The following is a 20,909-nucleotide window of genomic DNA, read 5'->3' on the forward strand; positions in this document are numbered from 1 at the left end:
ACATCTCAAAGGCATGTTTTGATTCTTCAATCAATCAATACATACATACATATGAGTAAGTTGGAATAAAGGAGAACAACATTCACATACTCCAAAGAACATGAGTGTGTGAGATCCCTCCTTTGACAAATTCATCATGTTTAATTGACAAATTCATTTGGAGAGAAGTTTGATCCTTATTTGAAAAACATTTCAACAATTCTATGAACTTGGTTTCTTACATCTAAAGTTGTCTAAAGTTTACCTATTGTATTTGTTGCTTACATGTGAGATTGTAATATATCTGAACTTAAGCTGATCGTGGAAAAGGACTCAAAAAATATCTGAACTTAGACTGAAATTATTGTAATAATTTCAAACTTTGGACATGATCTATTATCTCTATACACTATTTATAGTGTATTTAAGTGTCCACGTGGATATCAAAAATATTACATCATTATAAATAGTAACTTGTCCATTTAATTACATATATATCGTTAAAATACACTATTAAATAACGCAGGTGGATAATAGATCCTACCCAAAGTTTAAAATTGTCGCAACAATTGCGGCCAAAGTTAGAATAAATGTTAGACTTTTTTCCTTTCATAATATAAAAAGGAAAAATATATTTAACAAATTTGGAAAAAGAAGGAAAAATATATTTAACAAATTTGGAAAAAGATGGCAAAATAAATAAAGGAGATAATGAAGCTTTAAAAAAGGCATAATATGTCACACCATCATATGCTCTAAATCAGGGGTGTGATTCGATTTTCAGTGTTTTAGTTTGAAAAAAATAGCATCCAATTCGAATTAAAATTAACTTGGTTTTGTTAGATTTTTCAATTTCCAGTTATGTAATATAAGTAATAACCATCAAATATTGTAGATAGAAAATAATAACATATTTGAATGTTTAAAAAAATTATAACTATTAGTAAAGTCAAATCTCTTAAACATTTTTTTAGAAATTCAATTTACTTATTGAAATAATTAATTAATGAACGCCATCGATATATAAGTTAGTAATACGACATTTGATTTGGTAATCGAACACTTATCTGTCCGTAATTGAAATTCAATTCATATGAGTGAAATAATTAATTAAAATTTGTTAATCAACTGCTTATAAAGAGAAAAGATTTTAATTTTTTTTTGCAAAAGATTAACAACCGTTAAGTAATGGAAAATTAGAGAAAAATATTAAATTGAATGTTAATAGTAAATATAGACTAAAACTTCAAACTAAACCATTTGAATTTGTAGACTAATTTTTTTAAAAAATATTTGTATATTAGAAAAAAATTAGTTCTTCTATTAGTGCGCGAAACACCGATGATATCACGGTTTATATATCTCAAATATTAATTGATTTTATCTTAATTTTATATATTTGTCGCAACATACCTCTAACATCAACAAATGCCAAACGGGTAAATAGATGTTTGGTCATATCTTATTATGAAATTTAAAATATTTTTTTTGTTTTATAAATAAAAATGATATCTCATGATTCACTTCCTGCGATAAGAAACACCAATAATTACAACTATTTCTAAATTGTTCCCAAATTAATGGAATATCAAAATGGTAAATTAAAAATATATTTGAAGTATTTTGATTTTTGGGTTTAATTTTTTGAATTATTATTTTCTGTTTAAACTATCATAAAATATTTATTGAAAATACATTTTAATTATAAGTTGTTTCTTTTTTGTATTTAAAATATTAACATCTAAAATGTGTTCTAATAATTATTTGATAATAGTTCAAATACTAAACAAATACACTAAATAATCCAAAAATAAAACCTTAAAAATCAAAATATTATAAAGGGAAAGGGGTCTGATATACCTCCCAACTTTGTCATTTGAAGCTGATATACCCCTTGTTATGAAAGTGGCTCATATATACCCCTACTTATAAACAAATGACTCACATATACCCTTTTCCTCTAACGGAAATGAAAAAAAAAATAATTTTAATCTAACTATTTATTATTGTTTTCTACAATATATAATCCCATATGAGTAAATTTAATCCTCGTCAAACATATTTTTTTGACTTTTTTTTGTTTCAATGATTAATTTAGAATTATTATTTTGATAATCAAATTTATTTATGTTTCACTAATATTCTTGTAAAACTTATTGTAGATGACCAATTTTTTTCTTCGAATACAAAAATCAAATTACAATATAGACAAAAAAAATAGTTTAAATTTTTTTTCTTTAACAAAGGAATGAACGAAAAAAATAAAATAAGAATAATAAACTCAAATAATTACAATAAAAGAAGTCAAAAAATAATTTATGTATTAAAAAAAATTAAAATATACCTTGAACTTTGATAGAAGAATCATATATACCCCTAAATAATTTAAAAAAAAATTAAAAGTAATAAATATAAATTTAAAACTAATTTTTTTAACTTCCGTTAAATGAAGGGTATATGTGAGCCATTTTGTAACGGCAGGGGTATATGTGAGTCGTTTGTATAACGGTAAGGGTATATCAGCTCCAAATGACAAAGTTGAGGGATATATCAGACCCTTTTCCCTGTTATAAATATATGTTTCACTCAAAAAATTTCAATTAATTCAATTCACTTTATTTTTTCAATTTATTTTTGATATTTATACCCGGCCCTACCTCAAGTACCCCCACAGCCCCACTAACACCTTTGTGTTAAACAACACACGACTCTTTCTTCATTCCCCACCTAACTTCGTATTTTCGAATACTCCATCATTATTATTTAATTTGATACGATATTTTATAAATAATAATAAAAAATTTTGTTTAAAATAATTTTAGATATCTATAAGGCTATAAATTATTTTATTAATGATAAAAGTATTTTAAAATTAAATTCTAATTATAATAAGATGATATTTTATATATCTTAAGAAACAAGTCTTACCAATTTATTTACAACAGGTAGAACAAGACTTTTGATTTATTAACAACAAGTAAATCTACATGGGAAGAAGTGATTACTTTCTTTCTCTTGAGTCTGAGTTGAATTTCTTTTTTTAAATAAGATAGTAGTGGATCGAAAAAGAAAAGCTTAAAAGACAAAAAGTTTTATTTGATTTCGGAAGCTTGTAGCATTGCCTTGACGCAATTCCTAAGTTTAAGAAATTTAGGGTGTGCCCTTTGTCCTCTGACTTGCCTCCGATTATTGAAATCGAATTTGTTTTTAATTATTTTAAGCTGACTTATCGTGGTTAGGACTTAGGATTAGGAAAAAAAGCTAGTCGAAACTAATTTCTTCTTTGCAGTAAAAGCTAAAAGTCCCGATATAATAGGAGTGTGGCGCGTGCTCTCTTTATTCTATAGACGTGCTCTTGAGAAGGGGAGCCAAAATTTTGGATGTAGATCGATCAATTCCGCTCTGTTATTTTACAACGCACTTAAAAAAGAAGAAGAAGGTGTCACCTAAAATGAAACGGATGGAGTACTAATTAATTCCAAACTTATTTGGCTAAGACTAGAACACATGTCATCCTCTCATTGGTTCTATCTCAGATTTCGTCCTCCCTATTAAGATAAAACTTTGTCTGAATAATAAAGCAACAAAACACTCCATCAAAGCTAAAAATCAATCTCCATTATTGCAATTTTAGTGAGAGAAACTTAGCATTAGAGAGAGAAAGTAACGAAAAGTTAACGAAAAAAAAAACCTCAGAATAATGGTGGCGGAGAGTTGGAGCACGACGGCGAAACGCTGCGACGCCTGCAAAGCGACGCCGTCCACGGTGTTCTGCAAGGCGGACATGGCTTTTCTCTGCTTAACTTGTGACTCCAAAATCCACGCTGCAAACAAACTCGCGTCGAGGCACGCGCGCGTCTGGGTCTGCGAAGTGTGCGAGCACGCGCCGGCGAGCGTCACGTGTAAAGCCGACGCCGCCGCACTCTGCATCACCTGCGACCAAGACATCCACTCCGCCAATCCCTTAGCTCGCCGGCACGAACGGATTCCCGTAGTTCCATTCTACGACTCCGCCTCCGCCAGCTCTTCTCGTGGTGCTGCTGCGGATGGAAATGATGATCCGCAGCAGCATGACGATGAGACGGAAGAAGAAGAAGCGGAGGCGGAGTCGTGGCTACTTCAAGCGCCGAGCACTAATAATACTCAAGGAATTGAGTATAAATCTGTGGAGTATTTGTTCAGCGATGTGGATCCGTACGTGGAAATGGATATAATTGCAGATCAGAAACCTAGTAATGATATAGCTCAGCTTCATAATCAAGAGGAGTATAAAGAAGATTGTGTTGTACCTCATGTACAAAACAACAAGAATGACATCCAATTACAAGGCCCAGTTGTTGATGGATACCCAACTTATGAAATTGATTTTTCTGGTGGATCTAAACCTTTCATGTACAACTTCACTACTCAATCCATTAGCCAAAGTGTATGTACTCTCTTCTCTTCATTTTATTGCTTTAACTAGTGGCGGAATCAAAAATTTCTTAAAGGGGTTCAAAAATAACATTTTGTTATGTTAAAAGTGTCTAAAATAGATTATTTAATCATTTGTATATTTCCAACGAAGGGTTTTCCCTTTGACACTATCTTTAACCTATAGTTAAGTATAATCATATAAGTAATATATTCGGTTCTTATTATTTCTAATAGAGCCTCAACTCAAAAGAAACCTATAAAAAGTTGCTAAAATTGTTATACAAAAATAAAAGCTCACATAAAGTTTAAAATACTTTTAATATGTATTGAAAAATTTATGTTATAAAGCATGATTTTTCCACCAAGTTAAAATGGGGTTTGTATGAATCCGGGGCAAGCTCTTAACTTATATCTTACGACTTTTAGTATATAAAAGTTAAACAAATCATTTTATTTTCCACATAAACTAATAAAACATTGTGTTATTTGAATAGGTCTCTTCATCATCAATGGAAGTTGGAGTTGTGCCTGATCATAACACAATGACAGATGTATCAAACACATTTGTTAGAAACTCCGCCATTGACGGACTACCTAACCCAGTTTCGAGTTTAGACAGAAAAGCAAGAGTATTAAGGTATAGAGAGAAGAGAAAGAATAGAAAATTCGAGAAGACTATACGATATGCTTCTAGAAAGGCCTATGCTGAGACTCGACCTCGAATCAAAGGGAGATTTGCGAAGCGTACGGAGAACGACGTCGGAGACTCACTCGTTGCCTCCGACGCTTCGTACGGCGTCGTTCCATCGTTTTGATAATCGTAAAGTAGTATTTTTTTTTGTTGTTGTTGTTGATGGTAATTTAGGAGTAGCTAGTAATATGTTATGTGTACATATTTCTTTTTTTATTTGGTAGAATTTTCATTTCTACTTTTGTTTGTTTAGTAATGTAATGAGCTTTTCTTATTATCTAAAGAAAATTAGCTCCATGGAAACTGATTAATTATGGTATTAAAAAGCTCTCATGTTGCTTCAACCTTCTTGGGTATTCATATTAAGGTCTTATTAATATGAATTTGCGTTGCGTAATAAGACTTGTTTTTGAAGTTTTTTTTTCCCCATGATCTATCTTTCTATCTCAGTTTGAACCCAAAACCGCTTATTAAAAGAAGAAAGAACCTATTAAAGATCTTTGATTTTTTATTTAGTGTTTGATATCTATATTGGAGTCCGATTTTTGTGTTGGAACCAATGGCGAATCCAGGATTTCAATTTTGAGCCCGTCAAACACATTAAGTCAATCTCTAATCTTACATTCAAAGTGTCACAATCAATATACAGACATAATTATTTTTTTAAATATATACCTTATATATACAATGTAATTTTTTGTTAAGAAGTTTGGGTGAACCCCTTGACTATCTAAAAAGTTTCATATTGAGAAATGAAATGCTCAATAACAATAACAACTCCGTGAAATCAGGTGAACCCCTCGATATATATATCGGAGTCCAATTTTGTGTTGGAACCAAAGGCGAATTCAGGGTTTCTATTTTGAACTTCTCAAACACACTAAGTCAACTTCTAATTTTACATTCAAAGATTCAAAATCAATATATAGACATAATTTTATTTAAAAAAATACCTTATATATGCAATGTAATTTTTTGTCAAGAAGTTTGGATAAACCCTCGACTACCTAAAAGTTTCATATTGAAAAATAAAATGCTCAATAACAATAACAACTCCGAGCAACTAGAATATAAAAGAATGCAAATATGGTAAATCAGCTAATATATCGTGATTAATTTTATGTGTGAAATTGTTTCAATAGGTTGAACTAAATCATTTTCAAAATAAGCAATTTATTTTCTATCAGTAGGTAGGTGGGAGCTATTATATATAAAGTTTGTCATTATTGCATCAATCAATGCCTTAGTCCGCAGTTTGAATATTCAATGTTGAGGTTTAACAACTTTTTTCACTTTAGGTGTTTATATCATATTATTATTAAATAAGTATAAAATACTTTGTGTTTTGTATAAAGAAATGGATTCAAAATTAGTATTTATGAATTTTATTTTTAGTGTTTTTAGTACTAAACTAATTATATTTTTAAAGTTGTGAATTTATATATAGTATTAGTATCTATTGCAAGTTTGATGAATTTTTACCCATAAATTGATATTTCACATAAAAATACTAAGTTAAGATAAACCCAATATTGATACATTAGATATGCCCTTGCATTTCAACACACTTAACTATTTAAAAAACGATTAAGTGTATATTTTCACTTTAATTTGGAACTACTCCCTCCGTCCGGTATTGTTTGTAATGATTTCTATTTTTAGAGTCAAACTATAAAAACTTTGACTAACATTTTAAGATGCATTTTTTCATCACATTAATATGCAAAAAATTGTAATTTATAGTACTTTTCATATAGTTTTAGAATATTTAATTTTTTTGTTTAAAATATCGAATTAATGTGATCTAATTTACCTTTAAAAATTAGTCAAATTGATTTTCGATAAGCGCAACACGACAAATATTTCCGTACGGAGGGAGTATCACACAAAAACACTGAATGTGAATCTCAATCTTATTTAGTTTTTCATATTAATACAAATATTGAGTGCCATAATTTTAACTTTATTTCTCCAATTTATGTGAAGTTGGTCTCAGGAATCCCACATTTTTATAATTAAAAATAATTTATACTTAAAATTTTTATTTTACTCTTAGTGAAATAATCTATAACTCACACAAATATTCAACTTTCTTTGAACCATAAATTTCAAAAAATTAAATCAATAATTATATAATTATACATCAGAATTAAATGAGACCAGACAAATAAAGATGGTTGGAATATTATTTTTTGGAATATACCCGGAGAAAAGCAGTCTCAAGGAAATTGATGGATCGATCAAATAGTGTAAAGGAAAATAGTAGATTTTAGTGAAAAAATGTGGTTGGGATATGCTTTTTCTTTACACGCTACACAAATATAGAGATAGTCATACTCCACTTCAATTTGAGAATATTATAGTTACGTGAATTTAAGAAAATGATGAGATCGACGATGATTTTAAATATCGTAGTATATCGGATTGAATGAGTTTGAGACTCACATACAGTGTCTTGCGTGATAAAAATATGCCTTCAAGACTTAAAAGGAATGCTTGTATAAAGTAATTGTCAAACCTATTATATGAAGAGAAGTGTTGTCCAGTAAAAAATTTGCATGCTCTCAAAAGATGAAACCAGTGGAATTAAGAATACTAAGATGAATGTGTGGTCATATTATGAGAGATGATTGAAAACAAAGATATCAGTATAACGCGAGAGTAGTTTCTAAGATGAGGAAAGCAAGACTGGAATGATACCAAATGTCTTAGTGGAGGTGTGAAAAGTTGATCATGGTGAGTCAGAAAAAAGATAGAGGTGGCCGAAGACGTATTGGAGAAGATGATTATACATGGCATATATGTGCCTCCACATTATCAAGGACATAACCCTAGATAGGAGTATTACTCTTTTATTATCTTTCTTCAATTTCCTATTAGATGTTGTTTTCTTTACTTCGAACATCATATTATTTATTGTTTCTATTGTTCCTCTCTCTATTGTATTTTCTTTTCATATCTGATTTGATTTACTTTACTTAAGACCGAGGTCTATCGAAAACAATTTATCTACCCCACAAGACAGAAGCAAAATTACGAGTACATACCACCTTTCTCAAACTCTACTTGTAAAATTAGTCCAAGTATGTTATTATTTGTGAAATAAAGACACCCTTTTGGTACTCCTATTTTCATATTCCATTTTAACTCATTAAAAAAGAAAAAAAATCTTAGATTTGGAAGTTTTTTCAGATATATGTTTGTTTATAGAGTTATCATTTATCAACATTTAACTTGACAAAATATTAATTCAATAAAACTTTATTTTTCTTGCTAATAAGACAGACATTTCGATGCAATTCATTCAATTCCAATCTACCATTTTCTGCACAACTAAAGGAAACACATTCATGAACTTAGGTAAAAACATTTTTTAAATTAATACACTTTATTGATACAACGAACCCTTTCTAATCGTTTTATTTGTTGTGGATAGAAAATTTACACTAGTCAACATCTACGATGATTTTAAAAGTCACATCCACACACGGTTTACGCAACACTTCAGTTCCTTTTCAACAAACTACTCACCAAAGTATTAAAAGAAAAAGTGTGTGAGAGAAAAATAAAAATAAAAATAAATTATATTAATAATCAAGATGTGGATCAAATTCAATATCAAAATCTAAAAGCTTATTGGCTGAATAGATTTCCTCATATCCTAAACTTTCCAAGTGGACATCGAGTTCGAGTCTCTTTGGATATGAAATCACCTTTTGTTAGAGAATGCTTTACTCCGATGTGGATATCAGGTAGTAGGTAGGCAAATAAAAAAAGAATTATGCAAGTATTAGATATTGAATACTCCCTCCGTCTAGAAAAGTTTGTCATATTGCGCTTATCGAAAGTCAATTTGAATAATTTTCAAAGGTAATTTAGATCACATTAATTTGATATTTTTTTTAAAAAAATTAGATATTCTAAAACTATATGAAAAGTACTATAAATTACAATTTTTTCATATTAATATGATTAAAAAATGCATCTTAAAATGTTAGTCAAAGTTTTTATAGTTTGACTCTATAAATAGAAACCATGACAAACAATACCGGACGAAGGGAGTATTAGTTATTGAATATAAATTATGTGTGAACTAGTTATTTTATCTTCTCTTCCACGTAAGATAATATATAAATTACATATACTAATACTTTAAGTTTTTAAATTACAAACCAAACATCCAGTGGCGGAGACACCTAGATGAACCTCCTTCGACGGAAAATTAAACGATTTATACGTGGTTAAAATAATTTTTTAAGTATATATAGTAGATGTCGAACCACTTTGACTTCATCGTGTGTCTATTTTTTCAGATTTTTAAACCCTCTTATTGAAAATCCTAACTCCTTCACTGCAAACATTATATTAATTTTATCCATGAATAACTTACTTTTTAACTAACTAACCGACTAATGTTGTATAATTAATGTACAAATTAATATATACATAAATAGTATGCCTCTTTACAGCTACCAAAAGACCCCTAAAAGTCGACAATATTATGTTCGTGCTGTCTTAATTTATGTTGTGTAAATACAAATTTTAAAAGATAGATTTTGAAATTTGCGATTGTGATTTATTTTAAAATATATGTAAAGATTATAAACTATTGCATTAAAGGTAGAAAGAAAATTTTAAAATTAGATCTTTCTTAATTGTAGAACTATTGAGATGAAGTAAAATAGAGGAAGTACATAAAGCCACGTGGCGTTTAAATATTATTATTATATTAATATTGTAGTTTAGGTAACTTCTAAATTGTTTATATAATTAATGCCATGTGAAGATGTGGGAAGCAATTATTTCAATTGAGGCATGCCAGTTCCACAATGAATAGTTGACAAGATGGCAAATTCTATCAACTCCATTTTTTTCTTTTACTCCCTCAGTTGACTTTTATTAATGGCAATTTAACTTACATATTCATTAAGAAAATCATTAATAATATAAGTAGTTTATTAAACTATTTCAGATAAATAATATCTTGAAAAATAAGTATGTAAGCCGAGGGTAAATCATGAAAAGAATTATTATCTTTTTTTGATATGTCAAAAATAACAATAAAAATAAAAATTTATTTAGTGACAAGTAAAAGTGCACAGAGGGATAAATTTATTTTATTTCATGATATCAGTACTCATCTGACTTAATTATTTCGAGTAACACTCATTAATCAGGTGTTTAGCTTACTTGGCTTATGAGTTGTGTGTGCAGTGTTATAGGGAGAGCCCTTTAGTTTGATTACTAAATTTGAATTTGTGCCAGGAAATTCTATATTGGAGTAAAATGCTCAACAACAAAGGCGACTTTCGTACCTTTGGATTCGCGCCGGAAAGTCCCATTGGGTAAAACACTTCCTAAAAAAACGACCTTTTTTACCCTAGGGGACTTGAACTTGATGGTATTAGTTAAGGATGAATGAATACTTACCACTTCACCACAATCCTTGCTGGTTCCTCGCAATATTACTTTATATAGTTTGTAACATTCTGTACGAAATAATTGTAATTTTTGTAAATCTAACCAAAAATATACAAGCAGGTCACGGTATGTACTGCAAAAATCTCTAAAGTATTAAGCTTACAAAAGCTTTGCCCTTTGATCAATCATTTTATGAATAGCTTCATGGAAAAAAAATTATACCTCCATTGCTGAGACCTAAGCCTTGCCAACAAACTCCACATCGAACAGTAGAACTGAGTCTGGAGGAATAATGCACGTACCTAAACCATCAGTATGTGACAATTAGGACATTGTTTACAGCTACCACATATGCAACTGCACGGTACCACAGACCGGTGTGGCGTGATGATTGGGGTTACAGGTCTTGGTTTTGAGCTCTGTGAAGGGATAATCTTTTCACTAGAGAGCGCTTTACCCATCTAGCTGGCCTAGATAATCGGGTGAGTGGACTTTGGGTACTGAATGGTTAAGCAGAAAAAGAACATATGCAACTGGCCGACACCACAGAGTAGTGTAGTAGGATAGTAGGGATCCCTCTCCCCTTAAGGCTTAACCAAATGTTTTAGTTTCGAACTTTGAGGATAAAATCTTTTCATAGAGAGCGATTTACCCTTATACAGGCCTAGAACATGTCGGGGCCAGTGAACTTTGGGTATCGGATGGTTAAACAGAAAAGGGAAGTATGTAACTGGGAATTGTTCTTTGAATTAGCTTACCTCCTCTGCAGCCAGCTCCTCTTATCCCATATCCAAGTTCTGGAGGAATCTTCAGTTTACGCTTTCCTCCTGAAATTTAAGTGATGAGATAGTAACTTTTACTTTTTTGAAATTCTTCAAGTATGAATAATTTGATGTACAATATGTGCTCCTACCAGTTAGCATTGGAGGAAAACCATCACCTCCTAGAATTCCCTGATCCCAACCTTTAATAACCTACATCAGGAAATAATCAGCAGAAAAAACGAGTTAACTATCTACCGTTAAACATTATAAAGTTATATTCATAGGACAATAGTTTATTTGTTTTTTCTTTTAGTTCCAGAAGAAATATAGTATATTATTATTACTTAAGGGACAAATGTACAAGGAGCATTAGAAAAATACAGTAACAGGATCCTTAGTACAAATGGGGACAGTGTGACTCAGGGAAGAGTCAATAGTAGACCATTATCTCGGCAATAATGAGTCAAGCTACTATTTGCGGTGAATCCCCCCATTAAGTAGTCATGCATTTCGATAAGAATGCCCAATTTTCTAGCAAATACAGCCCATAGGGGGCTGTATGAAGGGTGACTTAAAGTGAAGGTGTTACAAAAAGGAGGTTTCGGGGAGTTCGGACTAATATTCCTGGTTGCTACTCCATGCTGAAATATAAGTTTCCAGTGAGAACAGCTAGCCTAGTTAGTCTTTATATCAAGCTACAAGATTGGAAACTAATTATGTACTATAGAAGCAACTGGATGTAGATAAAACTCTGGGATCAAGGATCTAGTCAATCAAGACTAGAACCATTCTACGGCCCTGCGAGGAGAGCAATAGATAGTCATAGAGATAATCTAAGTTTTTTTGTCCATTTCTTACTGCTGATAATACTGCTAATCTGCTATAGAATAACAAAATTAGCTTACCTCGCCAACACCAACGCGAAATGTAAGAGGCTTTCCACGATTGTAGCTGCTATCGAAGACCTTCCCATTTTCCAGTTTACCTACATAATGTGCCTGAACAACAATCTCTTAATAATAATGTGATACGACTCAATATAGAAGAGAAAAAGGTTAAGGATGAGCTCAAACATCTTGTCTCAGTATACCAAATAGCTTTTTCAGAGTAAGTTTTTCCTCTAATTATGAATCAATATCTATAGGAGAAAAATTCTCAAATGGTCACTTAACTTGATGAATTTATCTACTAAAGTCACTTCGCCTTGTTTTGTATGAACAACATAACTTAACCATTCCTTTATTTTCCAAAAGGTCACCCATGCCAGAAACATATATAGATCACCAGAAAATACCACTTTATTATGTATTTTATATATATATTATTGTGGGAAAAACTATAGAGTTAGCTACATAAAACACCCATCTTAAAGATTGGGCAAAAACGTGTGAAACTAGTTCAACTGTTTTTCCTTATGATTTGAATTCTGAATATTAACACTAAAGTTCTTCATGATTCTTGAAGCATTGGTTTTACCTGAAGAATGAGGTTTGACTACTACTAAGGGAAGTAAAATCATGACTGTTGAAATGAGGGAATTGCTAGTCGCATTTGTTGATTCTGCTAGTTTTGGCCTTCAAAAGATGACAAGTTGTCTTCTTAAGAACTACATAAGCAGAACTGCTTCAAGACGAAACGATCCAGGAAAACTTGGGTAATGCAGTATCTCAGGTACTTCTTGAGTATCTCTGTAGTATTAATAGGTTTTGTCTGAATCTCAATGCATCTCCCGGGATGTACTAACTTTACGAAACTTTCCTCTTATGTTGATCCCATTTTGCCAGTTAACCTCTGAACTTTTTGAGAAGCACATGTAAAAATGCAGCCACTTACTTTCTTGGCTATAATGGCGAGAGGCAACAAAAAGAATTATACTTTTACCTAAATTTGTGCATACATGTATCTTTTGCAGAAATATCTATCACTTAACTTGGTTTATTTACGTATCAACGTGTGACTAGAATTCCTCTTTGGCACAACAGAAGTCATTTTCTGGTCTTTGGTTACCGTATAAATGTACATACAGGGAAAAATGACTTCCCTTGCAGTCACACATGAACGGAAGTCATTTTCCTTGAAAGACTTTGGGTTTCAATTTCATATGACTTGCTCCAACCAACACTTAGACACTAGTATACTAATCTTCTCTAATCAAAATTTTCATCAATACACTCTCCGATTTACTAATGTATCATTAATCTTAATATATACCGTATATTTTCTGGATAAACTTATCACTCACGAACCGAACAAATGAAACATGACTTGTGTCGTAACAGATGAACTTACAGGTCATTTGGTAGTAGGTTAGAGTAATACAGAAATTAGTTATGAGAGAATTCATGTATTATCTTATATACGTATAGTTATACAGAATTTAGTTATTCATGAATTAGTTATTTCATTTTCTACTCTTTATAAAACAATGCATCATTGCACCCAATGATGTGACTTAGGTGTCAATGAAGTGGTTGAGAGTCATCAGGTGTCAAGTTCAAAACCCACTAAAGATTAAAAAAAACACACTAGGTAATCCTTCCTATCTGTTCTAGCCTTGGTGGACATAGTTATTTTATATCTGATGGAAGGTGTGGGATGTATTCCGTGGAAGTAGTCCAGATATGCGAAAGCAAACTCATACACCACAACCATAAAAAAATATACATCAATACTCACATAACTTAGACGCGTATTAGTTATGCGAGTTTCTAGGTTACTACTCAAACATCATATTAATTCTATATTGCATAACTCAAATTCAAACCAACTACCAACTGTGGTATTACTTATACTGCATAACTCACCTCCAAACCAGCTACCAATGAGAGTGGTTACACAGCTATTTAGGTTAATTCTTCGGTGCAAATAAGTTTTTTCCCCAAAACTAATAACTAAAAAATATAAATGAAATCAAAGAGAAGTTCAAAGACTAATAAGTTACCTTGATCAATTGTCCTTTAACAGCTTCAGGTCCATAACCTACAGCTTTATCACAATAAGCAAGACCTGAAGGTGTAACTGTGAATTCACATTCCGTAGCTGCAGCTTCTTCAGCAATTGCTTCAATATTCGACTGTGGCTGCAAAAGAGCCTCGAACAAAACCGCCGAAAAACCCAATCCGCAAGCACTTAGGGTTTCTCTTCTACTGAACGAAGAAGGCAATGGACTAATTGTTTCTGCGAGTTTATTCACAGATTTCGAAGAAGACGAGAGTATTGAGGATTTGATAAAATGTGGAATAGGATCTGTTGTTTGGGAAGTTTTGGTACAGAGTAACAATGGCTGATTTGAAGGTATGTATGTAACAATGGAGAAAGGAATGGAATTCATTTCCACCAAACAGAGAATTTTAGAACAGATAAGAAAGACAATGGACACAGGTGGAGAAGAGAAGTGAATTTATTTCCACCAATAAATATTTCCCCCCAAATATCTTCCAAATATCTTCCGTTCTTCGTATTAGTCGTTCACATTGTTACGTTATTATGTTTTGGGGCTCGATAAGTATAGAGTCAGTAGTCTTTCTTAGGAAGTGATTTATCGTTAATATGAAATTTTTTGACGTAAATTTAGATTTAATCGAGATTTAATTTAAATATATAAACTAAATTTTTTTTCTTATTATTGTCTTTACTCAGATTATTATTTGTATGAATATTTTGATTAAATGAGTAATAAAAAATTATAGTAACTGTTATTTATGAAAAATTAAGATGTTTTTCATTATTTTAGTAAGTGTGTGTTACAATTTTAATGATACTTGTTCACACAAAATTATTTAAAACAAGTATGTGACTTTTCAATTTAAAAAGTACCCACGATGCAAATTGTAATAGGCTTATGTTTGGTAAGGAGGAAATTTTTTTTTAATCTTTTTATGTTTAATTGGTCACAATATTTAGATAATATATTTTTTTTAGGAAAATAAACTCTTTATAAATGAGGAAAATGACTTCTCGGATAAAAATAGAGAATACAAGTTATTCTTTGTCTCATTTTTAACTACTGAAAATCTTCGATTCCCCCTCTTAACCTTCTCACCCTCAATTACGTCCACGTAGTAAGTATCTTATTAGATTACATATGAATATTTTTTGAATAACATTTTTTTTGATAAGTAAAGATTTTATTTATCAAGTGAACATTACAAATCAAATAAACTAGTAGTATCTGGACATCCCCAAATCTGCTAACTGACGTCCTTTTAAACATCTCTCGACTAGTTATCCAAATATTAATTAAGGATAGTACTTCAAACTAGCCAAATAATTATTTAGGGTTTGTTTGGATTGATTTTTTGTCTATGACTTATAAGTACAAGTAATAAATTAGAATTTTTAATTTATGACTTATTTTTATTATTTTGACCTTAAATAAGAGCTTATAAATATTTTTTAATTTTATCCAAATATTTAAAAATTATTTAAAAACACTTAAAATAAGTCAATTCAAATAGACACTTCTAATCTGCATTGTGCCTCGCCCATATATCTCTTGTATGATTTGCTTTCATTAGCATACGTCCTTCCGTTTTTTTACCTTGAAAAACTCTTTAGAGCCTGTTTGGCTCAGCTTAAAAGCTGGTCAAACTGACTTAAAAGCTGGTTTTTGACTTATTTATCTGTTTGGCAATACTCAAAATAACTTATTTTAAGTTAAAAAAAACTTATTTTAAGCCAAAAGTTAAAAGCTGGGGTAGAGGTATTTTTTTTTTTAGCTTATAAGCTGTTTTAAGTTGACCACATTTTTATCTTTTTGCCCTTAATATTTTTATACAATCTCCAAATTACCCACATAACCTAACATCTCTTTCTTCCATTTTTCTCTTTTCACGTTTGGCATAGCAACTTCAGTACTTTTATCCAAACGCATAACTGCTTATTTTAAAAATAAGTTTCAGCACTTTCAAAAGTACTTTTTTAAAGCTACTTTTATTAAGCCCATCCAAACGGGCCCTTAGTTCCTCTTCATCCAAATCTTGTAATAGCCTTGTGTTTGGTATGGAGGAATTTTTTTTTAAATGTTTTTAAATCTTTTTACGTTCGATTGGTTAAATTATTTAGAAGATATTTAAAAAAAAAAATTAAAAATAAGGAAAATAATTTTTCTAATAAAAATAAAAAATAAAAAATTTCATTAATAGTGACATTCCATATTCATAGTCTCCTCTTCCGCCACCCAACAGCCCGAATTTCAACCCATTGATCATCTAACCCCACCATCCCTGAACTCCCCTGTGAATGTTTGCGAAATAATACTTAATTTTTTAACTTATCAAACACTTTCTCACTTAGCTTATTTCTAACAAAATATTTTCTAAAAAAATATACTTTCATGAAAAAATATTTTTCCTTTGAAGTTTATGAATTCCTACCTCATATTATTGATAAGTTGTTATTTTTGTCAACTTTATGCCACTTTTGAATAATAAATCCTAGGGCTGGGCATAAACATCGAAAAATTGAAACACCGAACTGAGTCGAATTTTTTCGGTATTTCAGTTTCGGTTTTTTGGTTTTCGATTCGATATTCGATATACGTTTTTGTATTTTTCAGTATTTTGGTTCTATTTTCGGTATGTAATTTTGTGTTATTCGATATTTCGGTTTACTGAAATATATTATATTATAATATATATTTATATTATATTAATTATTAATGTTAAATAAGAAATATTATAATTTAAAATTAAAAAGTAAAAAGTAAAAGACACTTTTTTGATGTAACTATTTTTAGCCCATTAAGCTGAAAAATCAAACCAAAAAATTTGTAAATTTTTAAATTTTAATAAGCCCACTAAGCAGGTCCACTAAAAAAACTGAAATAACAAAATCGAACCAAAATAATAAAAAACCGAACCGAAATAATAAAAACCGAATCGAATTATTTCGGTTGGTGTTCGGTACACGTTGTACAAGAACCGAAAACCGTAAAAATCAAAAAGAGAAAAACCAAAATCGAACCAAATTATCGGATGCCCACCCCTAATAAATCCATATCCCGTTTGTGAGATTAATGAACTAGTAATGATTTGAATGATATAATTTTAGGTTTCAAGTGTTTTTGAAAGGCTTAAGGAGTGATTTCAATTGCTTTAAAAAAATTGGACATGATTGTCAAAACTAGAAGAAAAAAGGGCTAAGAATCTGTTTGGATTTGCTTAAATCAAAAATAAAAAGTCAAATTGAAATGAATCTTTAGTCAAAAAATAAAAAGTAGGGGAGATTTACTTTTGATTTCTAACTTATTTTAAGTATTTTTGACTTATTTTAACTTACTTTTTAATATTTGTCAAACAGTTTTAGAAATCAAAAATTGATTTAAAAGTAAATTTTTGATTGATTTTTAAGCCAATTTAAACGAATTCTTAAAAGAGCAAACGAAGCTTGTGGAATCACCCACTCGATAGATCCAAATAGGAATCTTTATAATTTGGAACAAACCTTAAAATATACTTTGGAATAACTTGATTTTGAATTAAACCACGAAAGTCAAAAAAAAAAAAAAGTGAAAGAAAAAGAAAGCAATTGAGAAACAATAAAAAAAAATTAAAGAGTAATGTAATCTTAAACCTTGTTTAGTATAATCTACTTTTTGCACATTCTCCACTAGCTAAAGCATCCATTTTTTTACTTTCGACGTGGTTTTGCCCACAGGTAAGGTATAATACCATATATTTTTTTAGTCAATTTACAAAAAACATATATTTTTATAATATATTTAATAATATTATCAATATTTTATTTGTTGTATTGTGTTCATTTATCAACTAGTCTACTATAACATATTCTTCTTTTTGTCCTAATTTATATGACACCTTTTATATTTTAAGAGTCAAACAGTTTAAGTTTGATCGGAAATTTGCACTTAAAATTTTCAATCTATTTGAAATGAAATCTATATATTTGTAAACTAAGTAAAAAGTACTATGAGTCACAATAATTAATAGTGCAAAATATTTAAAAGATTTATGAAAAATTTACAATCAAATATAGACTTGTTTAACTCTTGAAATTCGAAAGGTAACATATAAAATGAGACGGAGATAGTATTTTTTATTATGTGCCAAATATAAGAAAAAATAATAAACAAGAAATCAAATTATTTTCCTAGAAAAACATTTTCAGTGTTCCTACCAAACACAGCTTTTCATCTACATTTTTCACATACTTTTAAGTGTCCAACAATATCTATATATTGAGTCTAATTTTTCACCTTCTTAGACATACTTCCCTTCTACTTTGCAAGCAACAAGCAATTTCATTCTATCTTTCTTTGAAGAAAAGAAGAAGCTAAGGCAACTTAAATACATCTAGTTGTAGCCCGTCTATTAATTAGTGACAATCATCTTCGCAACTGGTTTCACATCGCCAAGAGATATTGCTATCGATAGCCCTAATAAAGATATGGCGATTCTATTTAGTAGAATCGCCATATATCCCCTTTATTAATTAGGATCGATGTTAAAATCTCCTGGCAATGTGAAACCAGCTGCAAAGGTGATTAATGTAATTAGTAGAGTGGCCACAACTAGATGTGTTTTATATGTTGTAAAAAACAGCTTTGATTTATGATAGCTTCGGGGCAGAGCTAGATAGGGTTGATGAATTCATCTAAACTCTCATAAATGAAAATTACACAGTATTTTTTTCTAAATTACATATAAATATTTTTTGGGACAATATTTTTTTGCTTGCTTAGTAAACACGACACACGCAAAAAATTAAGTAAGAATATCACTTATTATTTTATTAGTTCTATATAGAATCGACCTGCCTTCATAATATATTTCACTCTATTTTCATGCTTTGACTTGGCTTATCATGTCTTCCATCGCAACACTCAAGGGCACAACGTAGAAAATTTACACTGTTTATATATGATTAAAATTATTTTTTATGCATAGAGTAAATGTTGAATTTCTTTTAATTTTAGTGTTTATCTCTTCATATTTTGAACCTTTTAGTAAAACTTTTTGCCTCTGCCACTGACAACGTAACTTATGATATATATATATATATATAAAAGAGCTCGAAATGAAATTGATTCTTGAGTCAATCTTCTCCGTCTTTATTGGCTTGAAGCAGGGAATTTGGTCTTTGCCTTAACAAAAAAGGAAGTGATTTACTGTTTGCATAAAAAGAATATCAAAGTGAATATTAAAGCAATTATATTAGCATTTCTTAAAATTTACTTCATTCTTATTATAATTCTTTTAATTTCTTAAAACAAAATAAACTAGTCTATTTATAGATCTATCTTTCTAGATAGATCCTATATGCATTTGCTCATATTGTTGATTTCAAGTTATAACAAAGTCTGATTAGCCAATTTAGGACTTATATATAAGGTCTGAGTCTAAGTTATTGAGGCGCTCGAAAAGGAAATTACTGAGTTGTCCATTCATGGTTGTGTTAACCAGTTAGTGTATGTTTGATGGAAGGATAAAAGGCCTCGATGATGTTGTAATTAGGTTTTGGTTTAATGATAAGAGTGAAGCACATCATAATGTGTAAATTAGGTGCATGTCTTGAATTCGAACTTTGCTATGGATAATAAGTCTGATATTTAAGTAGAGAAAGATAAAAGAATGAGTTCATCATTCAGAGTTTCGAACCATGGTCACTGGCCTTCGGAGATTTCTCTATTAGAATGAAGAAGTTTTTTACTTTCCATCCGTCCATATTATAGTAAAATCTCACAAAAATAATATAGTTGGAACATGAAATATCATTATTTTGTAGAGGTATTATTTAAATAATAAATTAATAATAATTATTTTATAGAATATTTTGAGATTTAACCTTGTGATACTAGGATAATAAGATCTTTCAAGATATATTATTGGAACAAATTTTATCGTAGGATTTTAGAAGGCTATGAAGTGAGACATAAATTTGATCGAGGAAAGATTAATGTTTTGGATGCTATCAATTTTGCAATCCCGCCTTGGACGACAAATGTTCAGGAGACAACAAATTATTTTCGGCACTGCAATAAAATGGATATCTAAATTACCGCAATTATTTTCGGCCTTGAGGTCATGAATAATGATTTCAATTACCGCAATAAAATGGATATCTATAATCTATTGAACTTTCCAAGTGAAAATAATACATATTCATAATTCCGGAGTTTAGAAAGAATTTGTGGATAACATAAAAAACAACGTAGATCACTACTAAAAAAAGGCCAAAAAGAGACCTAGAAAAGAGACCTCACGAGGTCTCTTTTCGGGAAAAAGAGACCCAAAAAGAGACCTCAACGGTAGGTCGGTAAAATGCAGGTCACTTTTTTAAAGACACCTCATGAGGTCGCCAAACGGAGACCTCACGAGGTCACCAACAAATTATCTGATTTTTTTAAAAAAGGAGACCTCATGAGGTCACTATTGTATTATTTAATTTAATTTTATATTTTTTATATAGAGACCTCATGAGGTCACCATTTTATTATATTATTTAATTTTATATTTTAATAAAGAGACCTCATGAGATCGCTAAGATATTATTTAATTTAATTTTATATTATTTTAAAGGAGAGACCTCATAAGGTCTCTTTTCTGCATTTATTTTTAGCGACCTCGTGAGGTCTCTATAATGAAATTTACGAAAAATATAATGCAGAAAAGAGACCT

At 30.2% G+C, this 20,909-nt stretch overlaps 2 protein-coding genes across 5 annotated transcripts; one reads left to right on the forward strand and one right to left on the reverse strand.

Moving 5' to 3' along the window:
- Nucleotides 1–3,561: 3,561 nt before the first annotated feature.
- On the forward strand, nt 3,562–5,430 carry LOC107028395 (zinc finger protein CONSTANS-LIKE 4-like). The gene is made up of 2 exons (XM_015229452.2): nt 3,562–4,405; nt 4,890–5,430. The coding sequence occupies exons 1-2, from the start codon at nt 3,680–3,682 to the stop codon at nt 5,208–5,210; spliced, it is 1,047 nt and encodes a 348-aa protein (XP_015084938.1). The 5' UTR covers nt 3,562–3,679; the 3' UTR covers nt 5,211–5,430.
- A 4,751-nt stretch (nt 5,431–10,181) lies between these two features.
- Nucleotides 10,182–14,705, reverse strand: LOC107028396 (peptidyl-prolyl cis-trans isomerase FKBP13, chloroplastic). 4 transcript variants are annotated; one of them, XR_001457839.2, is made up of 7 exons: nt 14,213–14,705; nt 12,177–12,269; nt 11,421–11,481; nt 11,266–11,334; nt 10,730–10,809; nt 10,517–10,575; nt 10,182–10,443 (listed from the first exon to the last, which is right to left on the reverse strand). XR_001457839.2 is itself a non-coding variant. In XM_015229454.2 (6 exons), exons 1-5 carry the CDS (start codon nt 14,600–14,602, stop codon nt 10,745–10,747), a joined length of 678 nt encoding a protein of 225 aa, XP_015084940.1. In that variant the 5' UTR covers nt 14,603–14,705; the 3' UTR covers nt 10,182–10,575; nt 10,730–10,744. The 4 variants fall into 4 exon arrangements, 2 of the variants coding, with proteins under 2 accessions (XP_015084940.1, XP_015084939.1); XR_001457838.2 differs by having other exon boundaries at nt 10,517–10,809; nt 14,213–14,704; XM_015229454.2 differs by having other exon boundaries at nt 10,182–10,575.
- Between the last annotated feature and the right edge of the window lie 6,204 nt (nt 14,706–20,909).

This window comes from Solanum pennellii, chromosome 8 (genome assembly GCF_001406875.1).
Source record: "Solanum pennellii chromosome 8, SPENNV200".
Lineage (NCBI taxonomy): Eukaryota > Viridiplantae > Streptophyta > Magnoliopsida > Solanales > Solanaceae > Solanum > Solanum pennellii.

What these genes read in the sequence shown, in the direction of transcription:
- LOC107028395 (XM_015229452.2), top strand. Translation starts at nt 3,680, where the DNA reads ATGGTGGCGGAGAGTTGGAGCACGACGGCGAAACGCTGCGACGCCTGC. An exon ending in CTCAATCCATTAGCCAAAGT is followed by an intron (nt 4,406 to 4,889) that starts GTATGTACTCTC and finishes TTATTTGAATAG; the next exon opens with GTCTCTTCATCATCAATGGA.
- LOC107028396 (XM_015229454.2), bottom strand. Translation starts at nt 14,602, where the DNA reads ATGAATTCCATTCCTTTCTCCATTGTTACATACATACCTTCAAATCAG. An exon ending in TTTTCCTCCAATGCTAACTG is followed by an intron (nt 11,335 to 11,420) that starts GTAGGAGCACAT and finishes CTTAAATTTCAG; the next exon opens with GAGGAAAGCGTAAACTGAAG. An exon ending in AGGAGCTGGCTGCAGAGGAG is followed by an intron (nt 10,810 to 11,265) that starts GTAAGCTAATTC and finishes CTGATGGTTTAG; the next exon opens with GTACGTGCATTATTCCTCCA.